The sequence below is a fragment of the Falco cherrug genome, chromosome Z (assembly GCF_023634085.1).
Source record: "Falco cherrug isolate bFalChe1 chromosome Z, bFalChe1.pri, whole genome shotgun sequence".
In the NCBI taxonomy this organism is placed as follows: Eukaryota; Metazoa; Chordata; class Aves; order Falconiformes; family Falconidae; genus Falco; species Falco cherrug.
The window spans coordinates 16,511,407-16,531,665 of record NC_073720.1 but is presented as its reverse complement, the minus strand read 5'-3'; the positions used below and the strand labels follow the sequence as shown (position 1 = coordinate 16,531,665).

Genomic DNA, 20,259 nt, shown 5'->3' with positions numbered 1-20,259 from the left:
AAACTGGTGTTGGGACATTGTAAGTATAAAGTCCCTCAGGTTAGCCATTTCTTCTACCTTCTATTCTGGAAACTGAGGAATAGTGAGTGGCTGTAATGAGCCAGAGCAAAGATGAGGTTGGTTGAGCAGTTCAGGGACTTCCCTGACTGATTTTTCTAGTTCAGCCTTGGGAAAGGTCAAAGCAGACAGCCTGCACTGCAGTGGCAGTAGCAGAATTTGGCAAAATATGGCAACTGCTTGCTACCCATACAGCCATGGTGTTCAGTTCAGAGACCGCAGAGTAATCTTTTAGGCTTTTAGAAGATTTGGACCTGTCATGTATGTCAAGTTTAGCGGGAAATTTGAGGAGTTATTTTCCCCAGAGACATTTTTCCTCATCACCTGCATGAGTCAGAGAAAGATTTTCCCAATGCCACTCACAGAAGTGTTAACAGAAATTGTCAGCCTCCACACATGCATCTTCCCCCTTGCCCCCCAGCTGAAAGCTACATGTTTGTGCAGATTGAGTGTTCCTCTGGTATCACAGAAATTATTTAAATGGGCTGCAGAAATAAGAATCAGGGGGAAAATGGAGGGAGACACACCAGCTGCAGTTTCTCTCCAGCTGTCATTCACCAGAACCATTGCAAATTTGCACAAACACCACGGCTGCTGCACTACCAATGGGCAAAAACGGGATAAGGGAGTACAACGTGCTAAATAATACAGCCCTTGCTCAGGGTCTTTACAGGCTGAAAATGCACAGGTCGGATGCAAAGCTAGTCCAAGGCTTGGGTCTTCTTGACATTATGCCTGTTCATGCTACAGCAGGTTTGGCCCACGATGTTGCATGTTTGGCTTTCACAGAGATGATACATCATAGCAGAGGGTTGTTTTTTTCTTCTGCCTTAATCCTGCAAATATTTGTTTCTGAAGTTTTTATACCCTTCCTTGGCATTGCTATTGTTGAAGAGTCTCATCAGTGAGGAGGGCTGCAAGGATCTGGCCGTAAGGCAGTATAATCTTGGGGTACTATGTGAACAATAGCCTATTTTACCATCTGGCAAAACGCTTAGCCACACATCTACAGGTGAGAAGAGGAATGCTGCTGAAGTCCATAGCGCCACATGGGAAGGAGGCGACTCAAGCTGCTGTTCAGGGTTGGGCATTGAGTCACGTTCATCCCTGGCAGCTGGGAGGTAGGGTCAGGTGTTAGTTCCTGCAGCTCACCGCCTGCTCCGGGGCTCTGCTTCCACCGCTCCCAGGAGGAATGGGTCTGAACTTCGTCACTGTTCTGGCTGTTCTGGCAGTCGTGGTTGGTCAGACATCCGAGAGTAAGTAAAGTTGTACTTTATTTCTATACTTCTGTACCCTATTCTATACCCTAAAAGTAGAAGAAAAAAAACCCCAAAGGGTGTCCACCTGGCATTGCGTCTGCTTGAGCCTCTGCAGCTCCATATGGAACCGCAGATGATAGCTTAAAGGTCTGTGCTGTAGCATGGGAAGATTTAAAAAGTGGAACCAGGCTGTCTTAAACTGCATAAAACAATTGGCATTTGCTTCAGTCAAGTCAGGGCTTCACCTGAGCGTTTCCTTGATGTTTCCACAACAGATATGGGGACTTTATGATTCCATAAAATGACTTAAGCAAGGAAAAGCCAAGTGGATTATTTGTCAAAGCAAACATTATCAAGAACATTGTTGCTGAGAGATTTTAACTGCTGAAGGTATAAGACCTTTAAAGCAGTGATTTCCTGAGGGAACACCTAAGAAAATGTCACTGTTTGTTTAAAGGGGTCTCTCTAGTTCAGCTGCATTTTCCTCCTTTCAAAGCTTCTCGAGAGGGAATAGGTTCAGAAAACCACTTGGTCTTTTTCCTTTAAAGTGAAATTGCCCTGGATGGCAAAGATTTAAAAAAGATTTTTATGCAAACTTCACATAACTCTTCTCTCTCAGCAGAAATGCAGTTTTACATGCAGATTTGCTCTGCGTTTGGTGCAGCACATCTCAAGGAGTCAGGAAATCTAGTAACACTTGCTTTTGTCTTCTTGCATTTCATCAAAATTAAAAAATTTAAAAAAAAAATTCAGCCAGTGCTGTGCTTGAATTCTTAGTTTTCCTTTGTAATTTTCTACTGTAAAATAAGCTGTGTTCATAGAGAACATAACTCAGATTCTGGAGCACTTCAGCCTTTGAGATGTTCCTTTCTCAAGCTCCACCGGTTTCAGTAGGAGTAGGAATTGTGGAGTTTGTTGAAAATTTAGAGAGCACATGGACAAAATCTGCCTTAAAATTTTATCCTGTTAAAATGGCCACTGCACTTGCTGGCATGAGAAAACTCTGAAGTGCTCTTTTATTAGATATATGATCTGGCCAGTCATCAAGATCTTGCATAATAGGACTGGCACATACCTGCACAGGTCAAAGTAAATGTTCTCTTAGAACACTCTTTTATACTGAACCATGTGGCCCAGGGGAAATACCTTTACCACCTAAATTTCCTCATGCAAACATGCTCCATACTTAGCACCAATATTCAAACAGCAGAACCCACAACAAAAATGGGCAAAACTGAATGTAGCTACACAGGTACAGGCACACCCTACCCTGTTCTGAACTACATTTAGGGTTAACCCTAACTAGAGTTACGCTTCTTAGGCTGGCCATTATGCATCCATTTATGTGAGAGTGCCAGGTGCTGCCACACCTGCAGTGAAGTGGGCAGCACTGCATGACAGAGTATACACCAGCTTTGACTGGTTCGTTTGAATTTCAATTTGAGAAGACAGAAGCTCTTTTTCAGAACTCCAACATGTATTTAATCTTGAAAATATGAAGGGAGAAATTTGCTAATTCCTATACAGTAAAAGCATCCAAACCAAGTGTTGAATGCTACAGGGTAGGAATAACAACTAAATAAGATTGTCCAAGTCTTCCTTAAAGAGTTAGCTGGAGTTATCCAAGTTATTCCTACAATATCCTAGCTACTCCAGTAATGCTGGTCAGAGTGAGGGTGATCTGTGCAGTGTGGGAGATGGGCTCCCTCTTACCAAGTTGCATTGCTTTACAGAAAAAAAATGTATATTCACATGACAGCTTCTTTTTCATCTTGATGTGCAAGACATTATGTGTTTTGTTTTTGCTAGGAATAGCACAAATTTCACCTTCTGATAAGGCATTGGAAACTAGTGTTTGCTGGTCCACATCAATATTACACTGTGTTTTGCCAGTTTTCAGCTTGCATTTCCTAGATGCTCTGTAGCCCAGACAGGGACAGGGGACAAACAGCTTGCAAAATGATAGCATGATGGACAAATGCCCATTTGAAAATCATGACCTGTATGACATACCCATCTGTCTGTTCATCTCTACTCAGCCTTCCAGCCTTGAAAATGTCCATAGGAACAGCAGTCCTCATAGCAGAACCGGAAAAGCAACACTGCATAACTTCATTTGGGTTTGGCCACAAAATTTTATAGTATGATTTGTTTGTTTATATATAATGATTTGTACTTTATTTACAGTTATTTCTACCACTTCAGCAGGTATAGGATCTCTTCTATCTTTTGTTTATCTCTTTTTTCAGAATTAAGCTTTAACTGTGTGTATTAGCAAGCAGTAAAAATAGTAGGATGCATTAGAGCATTTTTCAGCATTTGAGTTCCCCTCTCACCTCCAGCTATTAAGCAGCCTCCTTGTTTTTACAAAGTAGAGCTATGCTACATTTGCCAAAGATTCTAGCATCCTCCTTTGTTCACCTGCCAACCAGGATCACAGCCTTCTGCTAAATGAAGTAGTTATTGACTTGCTTTAGGTTAAGCTGAAAAGACCTGCTTTGAGGTAGTGAACTCAAAAACAGCCTCACATTTTAGATGAGAGAAACATTTTCTGGCAGCTTCATGTGCACATGAGTACTCAGTAGTTAATGTAAAGTGTAGGTGATGTAATAGTAAATTTCCTGCCAAGGACACAGCCTGGATTGTATGTTCATAAATAACAATCCTGGATTAAGAGCTGAAACTTGTCTATGGAAATGGTTGTATCGAGACCAGTGCACTTCAATACGTCTCATGTTCTGACTAAGCAAGACATTGATCTGATTAATCAATGCAAAGGGGGGTTTCCAGATGTACAAAGCCTACTTTGTAACCGCAAAAGAGTTCCATTAGGAAACACTAATGACCGCTACTAATAGCCCTAGGTGTGCCAAAGTTGTGCAATCAGTGCAGAGCTGCATCAGCTCATGGTGAACTCGAGGCTCCTTAGCAGCACATCTTACATCTCAGCACAGGTACAGAAAGTGCCTCAGGTTTACGGATCTCGCCATGCAAGAGACACTGCCCCTCAGACCACACACCATGTTGGGGGAACCCATTCTGCGTAGCAACTACTTGCACTTTTGCTGGGCTGCCTTAGTTTGCGTAAGTGCAAGAACTCTCCTCCTGGTTTTTTGGCTGCATGGAAGAACATCCGCAGTGTGGCTTTTCACTCACCAGTCCATGGGTCACATCCAGTTCAGAAAGGTCAACTAAGTGCTCTCCCAGCAGTCCTGACAGGCTCCCCTGTGCTGCCAGCAGGATCCAGGAGGGACCACTGAAGGCCTGGTCAAAACACTAACTGCTGGAGTGAAACCTGCCAGGAAAAGAGCTGCACAAGGCAGCAGGGTTGGGTCTGGAGCAGACAGGAATGAAGACAGGGACCAAAAGTACCTTTCCTACTATTCTTACCAAGAACCCAGCTTTTCCTATCATCTTCAGCCAAAAGAGGCCAAAATGAAACCAAGCATAGTTAAGCGCAAGCACAGGGGTGGGGAACACAATGGCTTTATCACTCACTATCTATTTCCTTGTGGCTTCACTTCCTCTTTTTTCTGCATCTGTCCCCCCTCATAAGGCAAAGACCTGCCTTGCTGTGTTAAATTTTCTACAGAAGAGGCTGGCTGAACCAATGACTGCTGTGTTTCTTCTTGCCAGCAGTCTGTCCTATGCATATTGAGACATTTACCCAGTCCTACCTGCCTAAAAACTACATCCAGAGAGCAGAAGAACAGCCACCAGCTACTGCTACTGTATGCCATAGGAGGGCTCTTCATCAGACACTACAGTTTCTATAAATGGGTAGGCAAATCTAAGAATATCAGCTTGAAACTGAAGGAGGGAAATGTTCTTTCTTGCACCAGAAACTGAGCAGGCAGCAATAATTGCTTTTAATATTTTTTGCCTGGACCCTAAATGACATAGCCTTCCTCAGCTGTTTAACACGTGGCTCTCAAGTTTAAGAATGATGGTGAAAACAGCAAAGCAGAAAGGATAAGAAAAAGTTTCTATGGACTGAGTTTGGCCAGGTAGCAGATAGGAAATGGAAAATGAAAGTTTTCAGCCTCAAAGAGACTTGACACTGATCAAGTGAACAGAAGTGTAAAGACAGATACCACGAACAATACTTGTGGAGGTCTTGTTCCATCAGAGTTTCATCCTTGTTTTTGCTGCGCATCATCCTCTAGCACTTCACTTCAATAACATCAGTTCAAACTCACCAGGTCTCACAGACTTTGGGGATCTTTTTCCAGTTAAGAGCAACATTTTACTAAAAGAGCTTCTAACAGGTCGAGCTGAATGCAGATGAGAACAGTAATCTCTAATTGGCAACTTTTTATCCCTTCCACCCTAAGAAGTGACTGATGACCGTGCCACCAAGATTTGACAGGTTTCCGAGGAAACAAACGAGCATTCATGTCATCTGGGAAGCCATATTCAGGAAACAGAAGAAATAGCAGTAAATATCATGTCGTTTGGAAACTGCTTCTTTGAACACTTCTTGTTACCTTCTGCCACAATTTGTTTTCCTTGTGACCAGCAGCTCCTCTTTCCCATCCTCCTGTTTAACCTCAGAATCATTGTGTCCTTCCTCTTCCTCGCCCGAGTACTGATTCAGGGTGTTCACCAGCTCCAGGAACACAGCATCGCTGAGGAGGACTGATCCTGAAATAGTTTCTTCCACTCCATGAGCCTTCCCATCATAGTTATTAATAAGTTCTTCAATGAAAGTTTCATCTTCTTCCTTCACCTCATCTCCCATGTAAGGGATATTACACAGAATGTTTTCATACTCCACCATGAAATTCTGCTGGAGAGGGGACCAGGAGTACATAATGGGCATCAGTGCCACCGTGTTCAGTGCCCTCATGTACATCATTTGGCTTGGAAATCCCGGGAAAATGCTCTCAACTGTACACTGTTTTAGGAACGGATGCCCGCTGACCAGCTTCATCAATCGCACCAGCTGGACCCAAAGCTTCTTACAGTCTTCATTCAGAATTTGAGTCTTTTCATGAACCTTCACAAAGCTGGCCACAATGTGAGCCTTAGCTCCCATTACTTACTTGAAAACAATTAAAGCTCCCAAACTTAAGTTCTTGTGCTACATTCCTTGAACAACAAGCACTGTAATTCAGAATTTCAGGGATTTTCTTTTTTGTTTTAGAAAAAAGTCAAGTGGTTTTTTTTCACATGTACTAAACAACTTATTCTCACTAGAAAGTCAAAGCTTTTTCTCTCTACTTCTTTTGAAATTGATAAAGCTATACATAGCATGTTAAATAAATACAGTACAACGAAAATATCAGGACTATTGAATTCTGCGAGCCACATACATCTGCAAAGGAGGTCCTTTTTAGGTATCCTTGAGAGAGAAGGTGAGGTGAGTGAAGGTATTATTCTAGTTAATATCTTGCTTGCACTCTGCAAAGTACTTAACTTGCTCCAGTGGACTTTTCTGCAAGATTGAAGATAGATGCCACCCAAAAATATGCAACAAAATCTTCAAAAAGGAGTAGGTCTTTCCCTGGTGAGATTTGCCAGGGAAGAAATATCAAAACAGATAATACACTGAAATAACAGCAGAGCAGTCCCTGAGTGGACAGACCTGTCTCAAGATCCATTGCTAAGCTTGCTGATTTTTTCAGTGGCTCCTTTACCTTTCTGGTTAAAGAGGCTTAGTGTCAGAAAACAGGTCTAAATAACGTTTGGGTAAGCAACTGTGGATTTCTGGTTGTGGCATTGAGCTACAGAGACAAATGAAGTGAGCAGCAGTGAAAAAAAATGTCTTTGGTTAATGGCACACACAAGTCCATGCAAACATCCTTGTGGAAAATCACAGTTCTTTCCTTTTAACCATGGTTTAGGCCAATTATTACTAATAAGACTGATCTAATTGCTGAAGCCACAAAAAATGTATGGTATTAGGTTGGGATGAAATCATTAGCTTTGCTTAATACCTCCTGGTTCCTTCCCACTTGTGGGATTAGATTGTAGTTACAGTAATAATGGACTGGGCAATGAAGCTGCAGGATGGCTCAGTGCTCCAGGAGAACAGTGTCCCCTCTCCTGAGGCTCTGGGGAAATACCGGAATTCCTTGGCTCACTGCCCTGAGCGTTCTTCACATTGGGGGTGGGGGGTGGGGGTGGGGAGGGGGGGAATCACTTTTTCAACAGATTCCCATTTAAAAAGGTACCAGTTACCACAATTGCCTCTGTCAAGACAATGTTTCTGACACTTTCATGTTGTCTGACAAAAAGACCCTGATGTCACGTATTAATCTGTGACTCAAAGATAATTTCTGTCTTCCATACTGTAACTATACTTTCAAGCACAGAACAACAATAACAAAAATTATTTAAAAGCGACAGCTTCTTTTTCATCAAAAAAGATGATGCAGATCAGAATTCCTCAAGGCAAACACCCACACAAACCTCTAAAAGCAAGACAGCCTCCTCAAGCACACACGTCAAATAAAAAGTTACTAGCAGCCTCTCACTCTGCATAAGAAATGTTTTTGCCTCTTTAGCAAGAATATAAGCTCCACCTCATTCAAACTTTATACAAAATTTCAGTCTGCTTTCTGTTGGCGTATTCACCAGCTGTACATGCAGTCAGCTGCATATTCTCAGGCTGAGAGGCACAGGTTTTTGTGTAGCTGCATGACTTAGATGTCAGTGGCTTAATGCTCCAATTCAAAGATCAACTGAGCATCAGATAATTGAATTCACTCTAAAACTGCTAGTCTAGTTATGTAAGCAGTATGTAAAGATGCAATGATAAACAAGTTTCTAAAAGATGCAGTTCCTGTTGGCTAAGTTCCTGGCAAAAGGGCAGTCTGTCATGAGTGGCCAGTGAGATGCTCATAAGTCCACCTGGGTGGACCAAGAATTTTGCTTCATTTTCTTTAAAGTTTGTGTATATTTTTCCTTATAAAGCTATAAAAGTACATCAGTATTAATTTCTTAATTTTTGGTTATAAAGTGTTCAAATGACTAACATAGTGCTATATAGTACAGTATATTGCACTATAAAAAGGGTGATAACAGATGTTTCAGGTCTGAGGATCAAAGTGAATGACATTTCTGAGTATGTAAAGTGGGATGAGGGCAAGAGATGGCAGCCAGGCACTGGAGAAACCAGGTGAAGAAAAGTTCAGGAGACAGGTGTCTTATCTCAAGACCTTCTGGAATATGCAGCTGTTCCGCGGGAGGCTGAGAGTGTTGGGCTTAACAAGTGCTTTAGTTTACTAGACCCCAAAGAAGCAGAGGACTAGACCTCTCCAAAACGCACAGCTGGCAACCTCAGGTCGAGTTCAAAGAAGGTACCTTTCCTTGAGTTTTTATCCCATGTGATCCTTCTGCCAGGAGCTAACTGGCAATAACAAAAGTTCATAGTGCCACTGAAGCTCTCTTGAGCCCTCAGGGGAAAAAAAAAAAAAAAGACAAAAGCAAAGGACAACAGGGAAATAATACAGGTAATGTTCAACTTTTAATTAATCCATCTGCACCATATGATTATTTATCATCCTCTCTGGGTTGCTGAGGAGGCAACTGCTATGCCAGCTGCTTGCTTTCACCCTCCTTTTCAACTGTGAAATCCCAGGGCTCTGTCATCAGCCTCACCGGTACGAAAGCCCCCTGCAAGCTGCAGTGGACAGTGTGACTGGTCTTCAGCGACTCCTGCTACGTTGCTGGCTCCTCAAGCTCACTGCTACAGCTTTGCCAGCATCTAAATTGTTGTTTGCTACAGCAACTACAGCACTAAGCAAGCACTCTTGTAAGGAACAGAGCACACCATCTTCTTGCTCACAGGAAAATTCTTAAAAAGACTTCTCATTCCCTTCTTACAGGAACTGCAACTCATTCTCCTGCTTTTATTTTTCTTGCTCTATGACTCTTGCGCTCCAGGACTAAATGATTACTTAAGGAACAGCATGATTTACAAGCTAGGGGAAAAAAAAATATCAAAACAAATAGAAAGAAGGCTCTTGACCCATTTCTCCCAGATTAATTCATGGACAGGGACACAGGGGTCTTTGCTGTGCTCAGTCTGAAGCACTGCTTTGATCCTGAGACCCTCACATACTAGATAAATCCCTGAGCCACATGGCTTTTCTTGTCCTTGAGCTGATGGAGGGAATGCCCTTTAGAAGATCTATTTCTGTGCTACAGCAGAAGAAAATCAAGCACCACATTGTTAGTAATTGTCATCAAAAAATCTAAAGTTAAGGATCTGCTTTTTAGGGTTCAGGGACTTGTTATTTTCAAGATGGTAAGAGCAAGCAGGAAAAAACCTGCAGATCATTCCCTAGTGGAGACACATTCATCCATGGGATCCCTTGGGGCAAAATAAAACACCAAAACCCAGCAACAGCATTAACAGTTTCAAAGAAAAAAGCTAATGGGCTTGATTCAACCTCACAAGGCAGAGCTTTTAAATGATACTTCTGACACTTCCTGTGTCATTAACGTTGGTGTTCTTCCACAAATAAAGCACTTAGATGTTTTTTACTGTATTTCACTGCAACAAGCCTTTACATACGTGTGCATAAGGAGAAGTGGAGGAAACTGTTCCTTAGACAACAAAACCACCCATCTGTCGTGTGGGAGAAGCTGAGAGGACGGTATCTCATCCCATAAGCTGTAAAGATAACTAACCCCTGACACCTCTCTAAAATGCCCTTCCACTAATGCGTGCGGCATGGGGAGCGAACAGGAGCCACAAGTCTGTATGCAAGTAGAGGGCTAGGACCTCACTGGGATCATGAATCATGGTGGGATGGACCACATGACTGATGTGCTGCCATGGAGGGATGTGGGCTTCTAAGAAGAACAGTCTGGAAGGCAAGGAGATGCAGTTGCCCTTTATACAAAAGAGCAGTAGGAATGCATGGAGCTCTGCTGGGGGATTCATGACGAGCCTGCTGAGAACTTATGGGTCAGGATTAGTGGGGCAGATCAACATGGGTCATGTTGTAGTGGGTGTCTACTATAGACCTCCTGATGAGGAAGAAGTAGATGCGGCCTTCTTCAAACCACTTAAAAAAGCCTCACGTTCAAAAGCTCTGGTCCTTATGGGGGACTCTATCCACCCTAATATCTGCTGGAAGGACAACACAGCAGTGGTCAAGCAATCTACAAGATCTCTTGTGTGCACTGATGACATCTTCCAGCACAAGTACTCAAGGAACTATCAAGGAAGAGTGCTCAGCTGGACCAGATACTTGCAAAGAAGGAAAAACAGGTCAGGGGCATGAAAGTCAGAGGCAGCAGTGTCCATAAGATGGTGGAGTTCATCCATAAGATGGAGCAGGGCAAAAAGCAAGATCACACCCTGGAAGTCAGGAAAGCAGATTTACAACTTCTTCAGAGACCTGCCTGGAAGAATCCCATGGAATATAAGGGGTCAAGGACAGCTGGCTGATATTTGAGGATCGCTTCCAAGCTTTAGAAAGGTCTGTCCCAACAAACAGAAAATTAGAGCAAAGTGGCAGGAGACCTGCATGGATAAGCACAGATCTCCTAACTGAACTTGAGCATAAAAACATAGTGCGGAACAAAGAGGTGGAAGCAGGGGCAGGTGACCCAGGTGGAGTATAGAGTTTCTGTCTGACCATACAGGAATGCGGTTAGGAAATCCAGGGCTGAGCTGGAGGTGAACCTGGCAAGGGATGTGGTGTGTAGCAGGAAAGAATTCCACAAGCACATAAATAGCAAAAGAAAGAGAAGGGAATATATGAACCTGCTGCTGAATGGGGCATGAAGTGGTGACAAATGACACGGATAAAGCTGACATACTCAGTGCCTTCTTTACCTCACTCTTTACTATTCAAACTGGCCTTCAAGAATCCCTGAGACCAGAGGGAAAGTCTGCAGCAAGGAAGACGTCATCAGTGGAGGAGGACCAAATCCTGGAGCATTTGAAAAAACTGGACCTACATAAGGCCACAGGGACGGATGGGATGCACACCCACCAGTGCTGAGGAAGCTGGCTGATGCTGTGAGGCCACTGTCAATTAGCTTTGAACAGTCACGGTGACTGGCAGAGTTCCTAAAGACTGGAAGAGAGCAAATATAACAAGAAGGGCAAGGAGGAAGATCCAGGGAACTACAGGCTGGTCAACTTCACCTCAGTCCCTGGCAAGGTGATGGAGAAAATCCTCCTGGAAAGCATTTCCAAAGATCTGAAGGACACGACAGTGATCAGCAGTAGTCAGCATGGATTTATGAAGGGGAAATCATGCTTGACCAAGCTGATAGCCTTCTACAGTGGGTGACTAGCCTAGTGGTCAAAAGGAGAGCCCTGGATGTCTACCTCTACTTCAGTAGTGCCTTTCATACTGTCTCCCATAACATCATCATAGACAAGCTGACAACATACTGGTTAGATGAGTGAATAGCGAGGTGGATGGAAAACTGGCCAAATGGCCAGAGGGCTGTGATCAGTGGTGCAAAGAAAAATTGGAAGCAAGTCATCAGTGGTGTACCCCATGGGTCTACATGGGAACCAATACTGGTCAACATCTTCATTAATGGCTTGGATGATGGGACAGAATGTGCCCTCAGCAAGTCTGCAGATGATAAAAGACTGGGAGCAGTGGCTGATGCACTACATGGTTTTGGTGCCTTACAGATAGACCTCAACAGGCTGTAGAAATGAGTAGAGAAGAATCTTACTGAATTCAACAAGGGGAAATGCAAAGTCATGCATCCGTGGAGGAATAATGCTAGGCAGCTGTACATGCTGGGATCCAGTACGGAAGGGAAGAAATCTGTTCGGTTCATCTGCTTGGTTCACAGGACCTTCAGGGGCTGATAACGAGGGAAAGGGAACCAATACGTTATTTGCTAGAGATCATCACAGAGAATGGATGCTTGCCTCATAAAATGGTATTAGTTATGCTAACCACATCAACAGGGGTTGGGAGCAGGGGGTCACACCATCGAGGGAGGTGATCCTTTCCCTCTACTCAGCACTAGTGAGGCCACATCTGGAGTGCTGGGCCCAGTTCGGGGCTCCCTAGTACAAAAGAGACATGGACTTACTGGAAAGAGTCCAGCAAAGGACCCCAAAGATGATGAAGGGACTGGAGCATATTGCATATAAGGAAAGGCTGAGAGAGTTGGAATGTTTAGCCTGGACAAGAGAATGCTCAAGTGAGTTCTCATCAAGGTATTGTAACCGTCATTCCCATACCTGATGGGAATGAATGAAGAAGAGGGAGCCAGGGTCTTCACAGTATTGCCCACTGACAGGACAAGAGGGAAGGGGCACAAACTAAAGCGCAAGAAATTCAACCTGAACACAGAAAAACACTTTTTTTGTTGTGAAGGTGGTCAGACACTGGAGCAGGTTGCCCGGATATGTTGTGGAGTCTTTGTCCTCGGAGATACTCAAAGGGTGTCTTGGCATGGTCCTGGGCAATCAGCTTCAGGTGGCCCTGCCTGAGCAGGAGGGTTGGATCAGATGACCTCCAGAGGCCCCTTCCCAACCTCAACCATTCTGTTATTCTGTGAAGTCAATATGACTTGTCATCTTCATATCTCTGTTGTTTCTGACATTGTTTTTACTCTTTTTAGCCTTGTTCCCTGGGGCCTTTAACTGTTGCATGAAAATTTCAGATGAAATTCCCAAAGGAATTCTCCGAAGAGTGGAGAGGTTTGAAATCCAGAGAGCTGATGGCCTGTGTCACCTAGAAGCTGTTATGTAAGAGACCTTTTGTGTCAGTCACTGTGAAAGGGGTACTGTCAAGTTAAAACCTATCAGGCGCCATTTAAACAAGTAGAATCTTAGGATGCTAACACAAACGCAATGAAAAACAAGATTGTGTGTGATTTAAGAACTGTCCTTCCTTGCGCTACTTAAACTTCTGACTGCTAAAATTGAATTTCCTTTTCAATAATATTGATCATTATTCAGCCTGCACTAACTCTGACACTTGCTCTATTTTCAGAACTGAAGAATGACTCATGCACCTTGAGACTTCTTTGGGTTTTTCCAACTATGCCAACCTTGCCTAAACTCATTAAATCAGCCTTACTTTTGTACATAAGCTACTTCTTTTTTTTTCTTTTTGTTCTTTTTTGTTTGTTTGTATGATATCACACAGTTTGCATTAAATTGATAAATTTCAAAGAAATCCTGGACATGTTTTAGTTCTAGATATTTGCATGATGATCATGACAATAATAATAATAATATTAATAATGATAAAGTGGTCTACGTATTTATTGGCCATAGAAATGTACTGGTTTGCACTGTAGTTCTTTTCAGACCCACTGAAGTAGGAAAGATTTTGCAGATTTTGAAACACAAGTGTAATCACGTAAACCTTAAATTCTAACTTGCACATATTTAAAACCAGACAAAAAGTGAGTAGACACAGTATAAAACATAAACTAAGATTGACCACTTCTAACTCTGTGGTCTTCACAGGCGAGTGATAAGTATGATTGTTTGAAAAATTTGGGGGGTTTACATTTTTTTCTTTGAAACTGACAACCAATTTTTGCTCTGGCAGTCTGTACATAGGAGGCAGAAAGTTCTGTGTGAGCCCACGGATTAGAAAAGTTAAAAAATGGATGAAGAAGAAGAAGCACAAGATTCCCAGAAAAAAAACTCATGGTGGAAAGCAGAGAAGAACTAAAATTATTAAAAAGAAATTAAACAAACAGTAATGTGATGAAGCAAGCCCCATGATGAAGACACCTATGGCATAAGGCACTGCGAACAAAGATACCAGACTTCATCAACAATGGATGATTGCAGCATTAACATGACTTTTCAGATATCTATGTGCTACAGATAGCAGTGGCAGAAAACCTCACCTGTACACAAGAACAATGCTGGTCAGATTAGCAGTCAAATGGCAAGGTGTTCCTGCCAAGGGCATGTAGCAAGTGCTCACTGTACCTCTGAGATCTACTGGTAGACTTAAATCCTCTTCTCTCCCACTCTGCTTTCATGGCAACCTTCCCTGTGATTTCTATTTTAACAACCCAGCATGCAGTTCCTTCTCATTGCTCCATTTTCCCAGTCCCATTCTTGACCCTTATTCTTCCTTCTCTGCAATCATCTTTGTGCTGTTGCCTGTTTTGTTTCTATTCTTCCAGTCAGTAATCTTTTCAAAAAACATAATTATCTTTTTTGATGAGCTCACAGCCTTCTAACAGGGATGCGGCAGCTCATCTAACTCTTCTTCCAGTTTCTAGGGAATATTGTGTACACCACGTACACTGGCGTAGCTCCACCCTCTGCCTGCTGAAATGACACGCGGGAAGCCTTCTGCCAGGAGCCAGAGCTGGGATTGCCCCGCTGACTCGCAATGTGTACAGAAGCTCTTCCTCCCCAGCACCGAGTCCGGCATGCTGGGGTGGCAGAGGGTATGGCCCTGGCTGAGACAAGCTGAAATGGCACGTTTTCCACCACTTCATTTGCACCCTGGGGCTGCACTGCCTGGACACCATACAGATCCAGCGAATGGGGTATTAGGCAGAATCCAGTCCTCCTGAGCTCAGGTCAGCAGAGCACCAGGAATGCTAAACTGCTGAAATACATTGCACTATGGTACCAGTATCTTCCCGTTTCTGGCAGTTCTGTTTATTTTCTTCTTCATGTTCTTCTCTGGATTCCAGATTTTACCTTCATGCTTCCCTCCCGAGTCACAGATGTCTGGGTGGGTTTATGATGCCATCTCAGCTCCTCAAAGTTTTTTCCATCAATGCAACAAGTGGCCTTTTAGGCGTACCCTAAGTGATGATTAAAGTATGGAGTGTATCCTAATTTCCATGCCTATTCTATCAGACATATTCAGCATTTCACAGGATTAAAGTATGCAACTAATTTTCCAGGCTGACGCAGGCATGCCTAAAGCTCCTGTGAACCGTCTGACTTACAGTATCATTAAATATTGCCACTTGGTAAAGGCAAGTCAGGAAGGTTTGGGAGATGGTTTTGGAGAAAGAAGGGAGCTGTTTTTTGGAGAAAGATGGTATTTTTTTTTTTTTAAAGAAACTGAAACTGTGGCTCTAGATGAGACCACAGCAGTGCTGCCATCAGTAGTGGGAACTCCTGGATGCTTAGTCTGTTGGAAGGGAAGGGAAGGGAAGGGGAGGGGAGGGGAGGGGAGGGGAGCCCCTGTTGGTTTAGGCACGGGCTGCTGGGAAGCTCCATACGGTCCTGGCTTGCAGACCTGTCCTCTGCCAGTTGTGGGAATACAGAGCAGCTGCAGTTCTCTCTCCATTTTGGAGAGCAGTATCTGCTTCCTAGTGATGACCTCTTTTTGCACTGTCAGCTTTCCTCGCCCTCAGATCTTAGGTTCTTAAGTGTTCAACAATTACTGCTTCGTATTTGAAATTACAAGGCTGCTGCAGTTCCTCCTTTCATGCATACCATATAAAAGCAGCAAAATGTGATCTACGTACATTTTCATAGCTTTTAATAACTGGAATTGTTACAATGTTTTAAGACTCTGACAGATATGCAACTCAAATACTATTGAAATATTTGCATTTACTGGACCTACTTTAAAAGACAGTCTTTGATAATTTTGTTTACATCTCCCAGGTCTTCGGAGTGCGTGTTATCTTGCATCAGGTTCTCTTGGATTCAACAGATCAAACTGAGAGATTATGAGATGACAGTAGTCCTCTCCCAGCTGCCAACTGTGTTTCATGTTCGGGTTCCTGTGCATTCTTTTAGGAATTGAATTAGAAATAACTACAACTAGTCATTCAATCAAAAAAAAGCTTTCTTCCCTGTTATTGGTACATGAAGTATCAAAACCACACTTGAAAGGTCTACTGTCTGGTACAGTTTCATTTATCCCTGAACCCTGACATACAAAAAACATTAAAAAAAAACATCTTACAGTTTCCAGACCTTCACTTGAGTGACTTTACACTCTCCGTACCTAAGCATTATTTTTGACCTTTGCTATTTTGTACCTGGCAACAAAATAAAATCAATACTTTCTTTTCAGTAAAGTCATCTCAACATCTTATTTTGTGGAAGAGATTACTACGGCACATGGCTTTGTTTTCCCTGAAAATGTTGGCTTTTAAAGCTCTCTTTTCAATGGGTTTAGGTGCCTAAAGATGTAGCTGGCTGCATCTGAAAACTGATTTGAAGAATCAGTCAGCAATATGCAGGCGAGCAGAGGTTATCTTTATTCGGCAGCGCTGGGTGCGTGGGGGATCGCTCCACCAAAGTTATGCACACAGGGGGGACTTTTCAGTCCCTCCCCCTCCTTTACACAAGCTACTCATATGTTGGAAGAAGCGTTCGCCGGAGTCAAGAAGACGCTCAATATGAGTTATGCATCTTGCTCAACTCTGACACTACTTATATAGAACCGATACACATGCATATTTGTAAAGCAGAAATATAGTTGGTTAGTAGTCCCTAAGCGCGCGGTTTCACACCCCTAATTATCATGACTAAAATAAGCATTCTATCCATGTAGCTAATTGTGTTGCTGTGCTTCAGCCTTGTAGTTTGTTACTCCCTATTTTCCCATACGGGTCCCCATCTTTCTTGGCCCTGCACCTGCTTTCCCAGCAGCTGTAGCTTGTTACAGCCACGGCCTGTTGGCACAACATAATTACTTGGTCTCAGGATTCGAGAATAGCTCAAGGCTACCTTTCTTGTTAACTTCAGCACAGCAACTTCAGTACAATTCTGATTACAGGCCTGTTCTAATACCAGGCCTGGATTGTGCAGATCTTCAGAGATTCTAAAGCCATGCTTCTGCAGCCATTCTTCTGCACTCATACCCATTCATTAGTTTTCTGGGAAATAGTTTACATATTCATTACAATTCTGAGAATTCATTTACATATCTCGTGCCTGCACAATGTCCTTGAGGAGTTGTCTCTGCGCAGACTCTATTCCTTAGTGGCCATGTTTAAAGTCTTCATCTTCACCACGTTGCATGTACAACAGGAATCTAAGACAAAATGTCCCTTCTAAAGATAACCAACCCAAGGACTTAGCAGTCTGTGCACCCATCATGTGGCAACAAGCGTCCTTGGACATCTCCTGACTTTTAACTAAACACAGGTGCGTCATCCTTTAGATAAGCGGTACAGCATTCACTATTCAAAACACCAGTGAGTATGTCAGTGACTTAGAAGTATAGCTCCCATTGAATTAAATCCAAATTAGGCCTGTAACTAATATTCCTGAAAACTGCAATAAATTCACTCTTAAACGGTTTTAAGAAACATCTGGCTGTTTCATTTAAGAGTTACTAACTTAACCTAATATGACAGTGTCTCTCTCTCTCTAGGAGGCTTTATAAAACAAAGTCACAGAATTGCTTAAGAATTAATGAACAGAAGCAAAGCACTTGTTGGGTCTATTGAGACAAAACCAGCACCCTAAATTTGATACACTGGCTTAAAACTAGAAGGTGAGTCATCAGACTGCAAACACTTGTCTTTCAAAACAGTACTGGATTAGGAGATCCAACCCACTTCCACACAGCTGAAAAACAGTGTCAGGGGCTCAAATTCAAACCCCTTTTTTTATCAAAAAAGGCTAGATTTTAATGAAGAAAGGGGAAGTGTGTTTGTCCTCTCACTAGCAGCATCTGAGCAAGTTTGAGCATGTTTCTGCTGCAAGGTTATTCTCAGTTATGCTGAGGTTCTTTGGTAAAACAATTTTTATTAAACTGACCTCTCCTTTCTCAGCTTTTCAGTTCTAAGGTTTCCAAAGCACAGCATCCTTTTTGGTTTATTAATCCAAATTACTGAATACAGTCTTGACTGAAAATCTCACCGGACAGATTGGTTAAACTCTAGAGCCACAAAAGGAAAATGACGTGCATCCCCACAAGCTGGGCTAGAAATAGTAGCAATCACATGTCTGGAGCATAATTTGGTTAGAAGACTACAAATTAATTACCTGAGAGGTTTGAAACCAGATTCACCGACAACTTTTATGTTATTACTGCATCTTTCTAAGAAATTAATATAAAACAATTGTAGTCTGTCGCAATAGCACTATAGGCAGAACCTTTCTTGTGAAGAAATAATAGTAATTCTTTTCTACAGTGTTTCCTTGCAATACACTCAGTGACAGCAAAAGCAGATAGGAGCCTCATAAAGCTGAATAGAAATAATGCTATTGACAGCAATTATAAAATAGATTGTACTGATTAATAAGAAAAAGTAGTAGATCTTAGGCTATAAAAAATTAGTCATCAAACTCATCTGCAAGAAGAGGATGTCTGGACTCGATGTAAATTTAAATTAGTATCGGGATCCAGAAACATCCTGAGGAGGCAAATACATTGCTTTTAGCAGCATAGATTTGATAGCTGTTCTCTGAATTTAACTTCAGATATTTATTAAAAAATTGGGACTGCACTGTGTCCTCAACCACAGTTTAGACTTCTCAAAATCCAGCAACTGTCTGTCACATTGTACCTTTTATCTTTCCTTCATCATCTGCAGGCTGTAATCTTTAAAATGCACTTCAGCACTGACACAATAGGAGAGTCTGGTTAGAATTTTATTGGCTTTAGGCAGTTAATTTGGTGGAGGGCTTTTTTGCAAATACATGATTTTAAATTAATAGCAATGATTTCATGCATGTCTATGTCATACTATTTTCTACAACACAGAAAGTTAATGTCAAAGACTATGAGATGTCATTCACCACATTGTATCATGGGCCATGGTAAAGAGAGCAATAACATGGATTATCTCCCCAAGCTAATCTTAAATCATTTTGGTACCTTTTTTGATCAGATCTGTGAAGATGTGATAGATAAGAAGACTGCTATTTGCAGCTGCATTTATTGTTGTCTACACACCAAAAAAAAAAATTGCAAAAACCAGTTGTGCCTTGGCCATTATGAAAGAAAATATGCCATTTATCATAAAAAACCCCACCACTACCATGTAAATGCAGGCTCAAAGGTGAGCAGATTTAAGCTGTCAGGAGCAGCAAGGGCAGGGTGCCCTGCAAGGGTGGGTGAGCCAGGAGCTGAGCACAACAACAACAAAGCAGGCAGGGCAGTGACCTCGCCAACAAGTGCCCAAACTCTCACAGTGTCCAAACAAAAAAGCAAAGCAGGTGATGGCAAGCAGGGTCAGCCAAGAAGGCAAGTTTCCGGACAAATCTGTAATCATGAGCAGGTCAGAGGTGAAGCTGGGAAGTCAAGTCACTGGGTCAGGATCAGCAAGGAATGTAGCCAGGCACAGGCACCCCCATGGTGCCGCTCAGGCAAGGGCCCAAGTTCAAACACAGCTCCCAAGTGAAGGGGAAGAGGCTACTGTGGAGGCTCCTTACACCTCCTTGTCCTCCTCATCACACAGCTCTTTTCACTGCAGCCTCATCCAAAGCTACATGAGCACATTGTACCAGAGCCAGCCTAACACACAGGCAGCTAAGCCCCCAGGGAGCAGGGAAAGGGTTGCAAGGTCTCAGCGTACACTTGCAGCTCTAACATGAGCTCCTGCAAAGTCAACAAGATGGACTGTTTTATCTCCTCCTGAGCATCTGTTCTTTGCTAAAGCTGGAACAGTCCAAGTACCCTGATGTCAGGAAACATTTTTCTACCAAAGCACATAATGAAGGCTGGCATTAGGAACCCATTTTGAAGTCCAGAGGAAGGACACAGTTCTGTTTTGGGGTAGGAAGGGAAAAGAAGGAGGGATTGAAGTTTTAGCTTTCCAGAGCATAAGTTCCACTCTTCTAACAAGAAGTTCATTTGGTCTGCAAGCACAGAAGATAACAGTGTGTATACATGATGTGACTATGCCATCACCTACCAAGTTTACATTTTGTCAGTGTGCGTTTCCAGCATTACAAATCAAACTGGCTTGTACACAGGCTGGCATAAGCTTATCAGAAGACTGCAGGGTAACATCACGTGCAAACAAAACTTCTCCCAATTTCTCTGTAGTATTTCTCAATCCTTGCACTACAAAGAGTTACACAAGAAATCCCTGA

At 42.6% G+C, this 20,259-nt stretch overlaps 1 protein-coding gene across 1 annotated transcript; it reads left to right on the top strand.

Moving 5' to 3' along the window:
* The first annotated feature begins 223 nt into the window (after nt 1-223).
* On the top strand, nt 224-15,141 carry CCL28 (C-C motif chemokine ligand 28). Its single transcript, XM_027797540.2, has 3 exons — nt 224-1,313; nt 12,879-13,005; nt 13,820-15,141. The coding sequence occupies exons 1-3, from the start codon at nt 1,250-1,252 to the stop codon at nt 13,974-13,976; spliced, it is 348 nt and encodes a 115-aa protein (XP_027653341.1). The 5' UTR covers nt 224-1,249; the 3' UTR covers nt 13,977-15,141.
* Nucleotides 15,142-20,259: the final 5,118 nt, after the last annotated feature.

Bases quoted from the DNA above. Each gene is read 5' to 3' on its own strand.
- CCL28 (XM_027797540.2), top strand. From the start codon at position 1,250: ATGGGTCTGAACTTCGTCACTGTTCTGGCTGTTCTGGCAGTCGTGGTT. The intron at 1,314-12,878 runs GTAAGTAAAGTT...TACTCTTTTTAG, and splicing joins GGTTGGTCAGACATCCGAGA to CCTTGTTCCCTGGGGCCTTT. The intron at 13,006-13,819 runs GTAAGAGACCTT...TTGCTCTGGCAG, and splicing joins TGTCACCTAGAAGCTGTTAT to TCTGTACATAGGAGGCAGAA.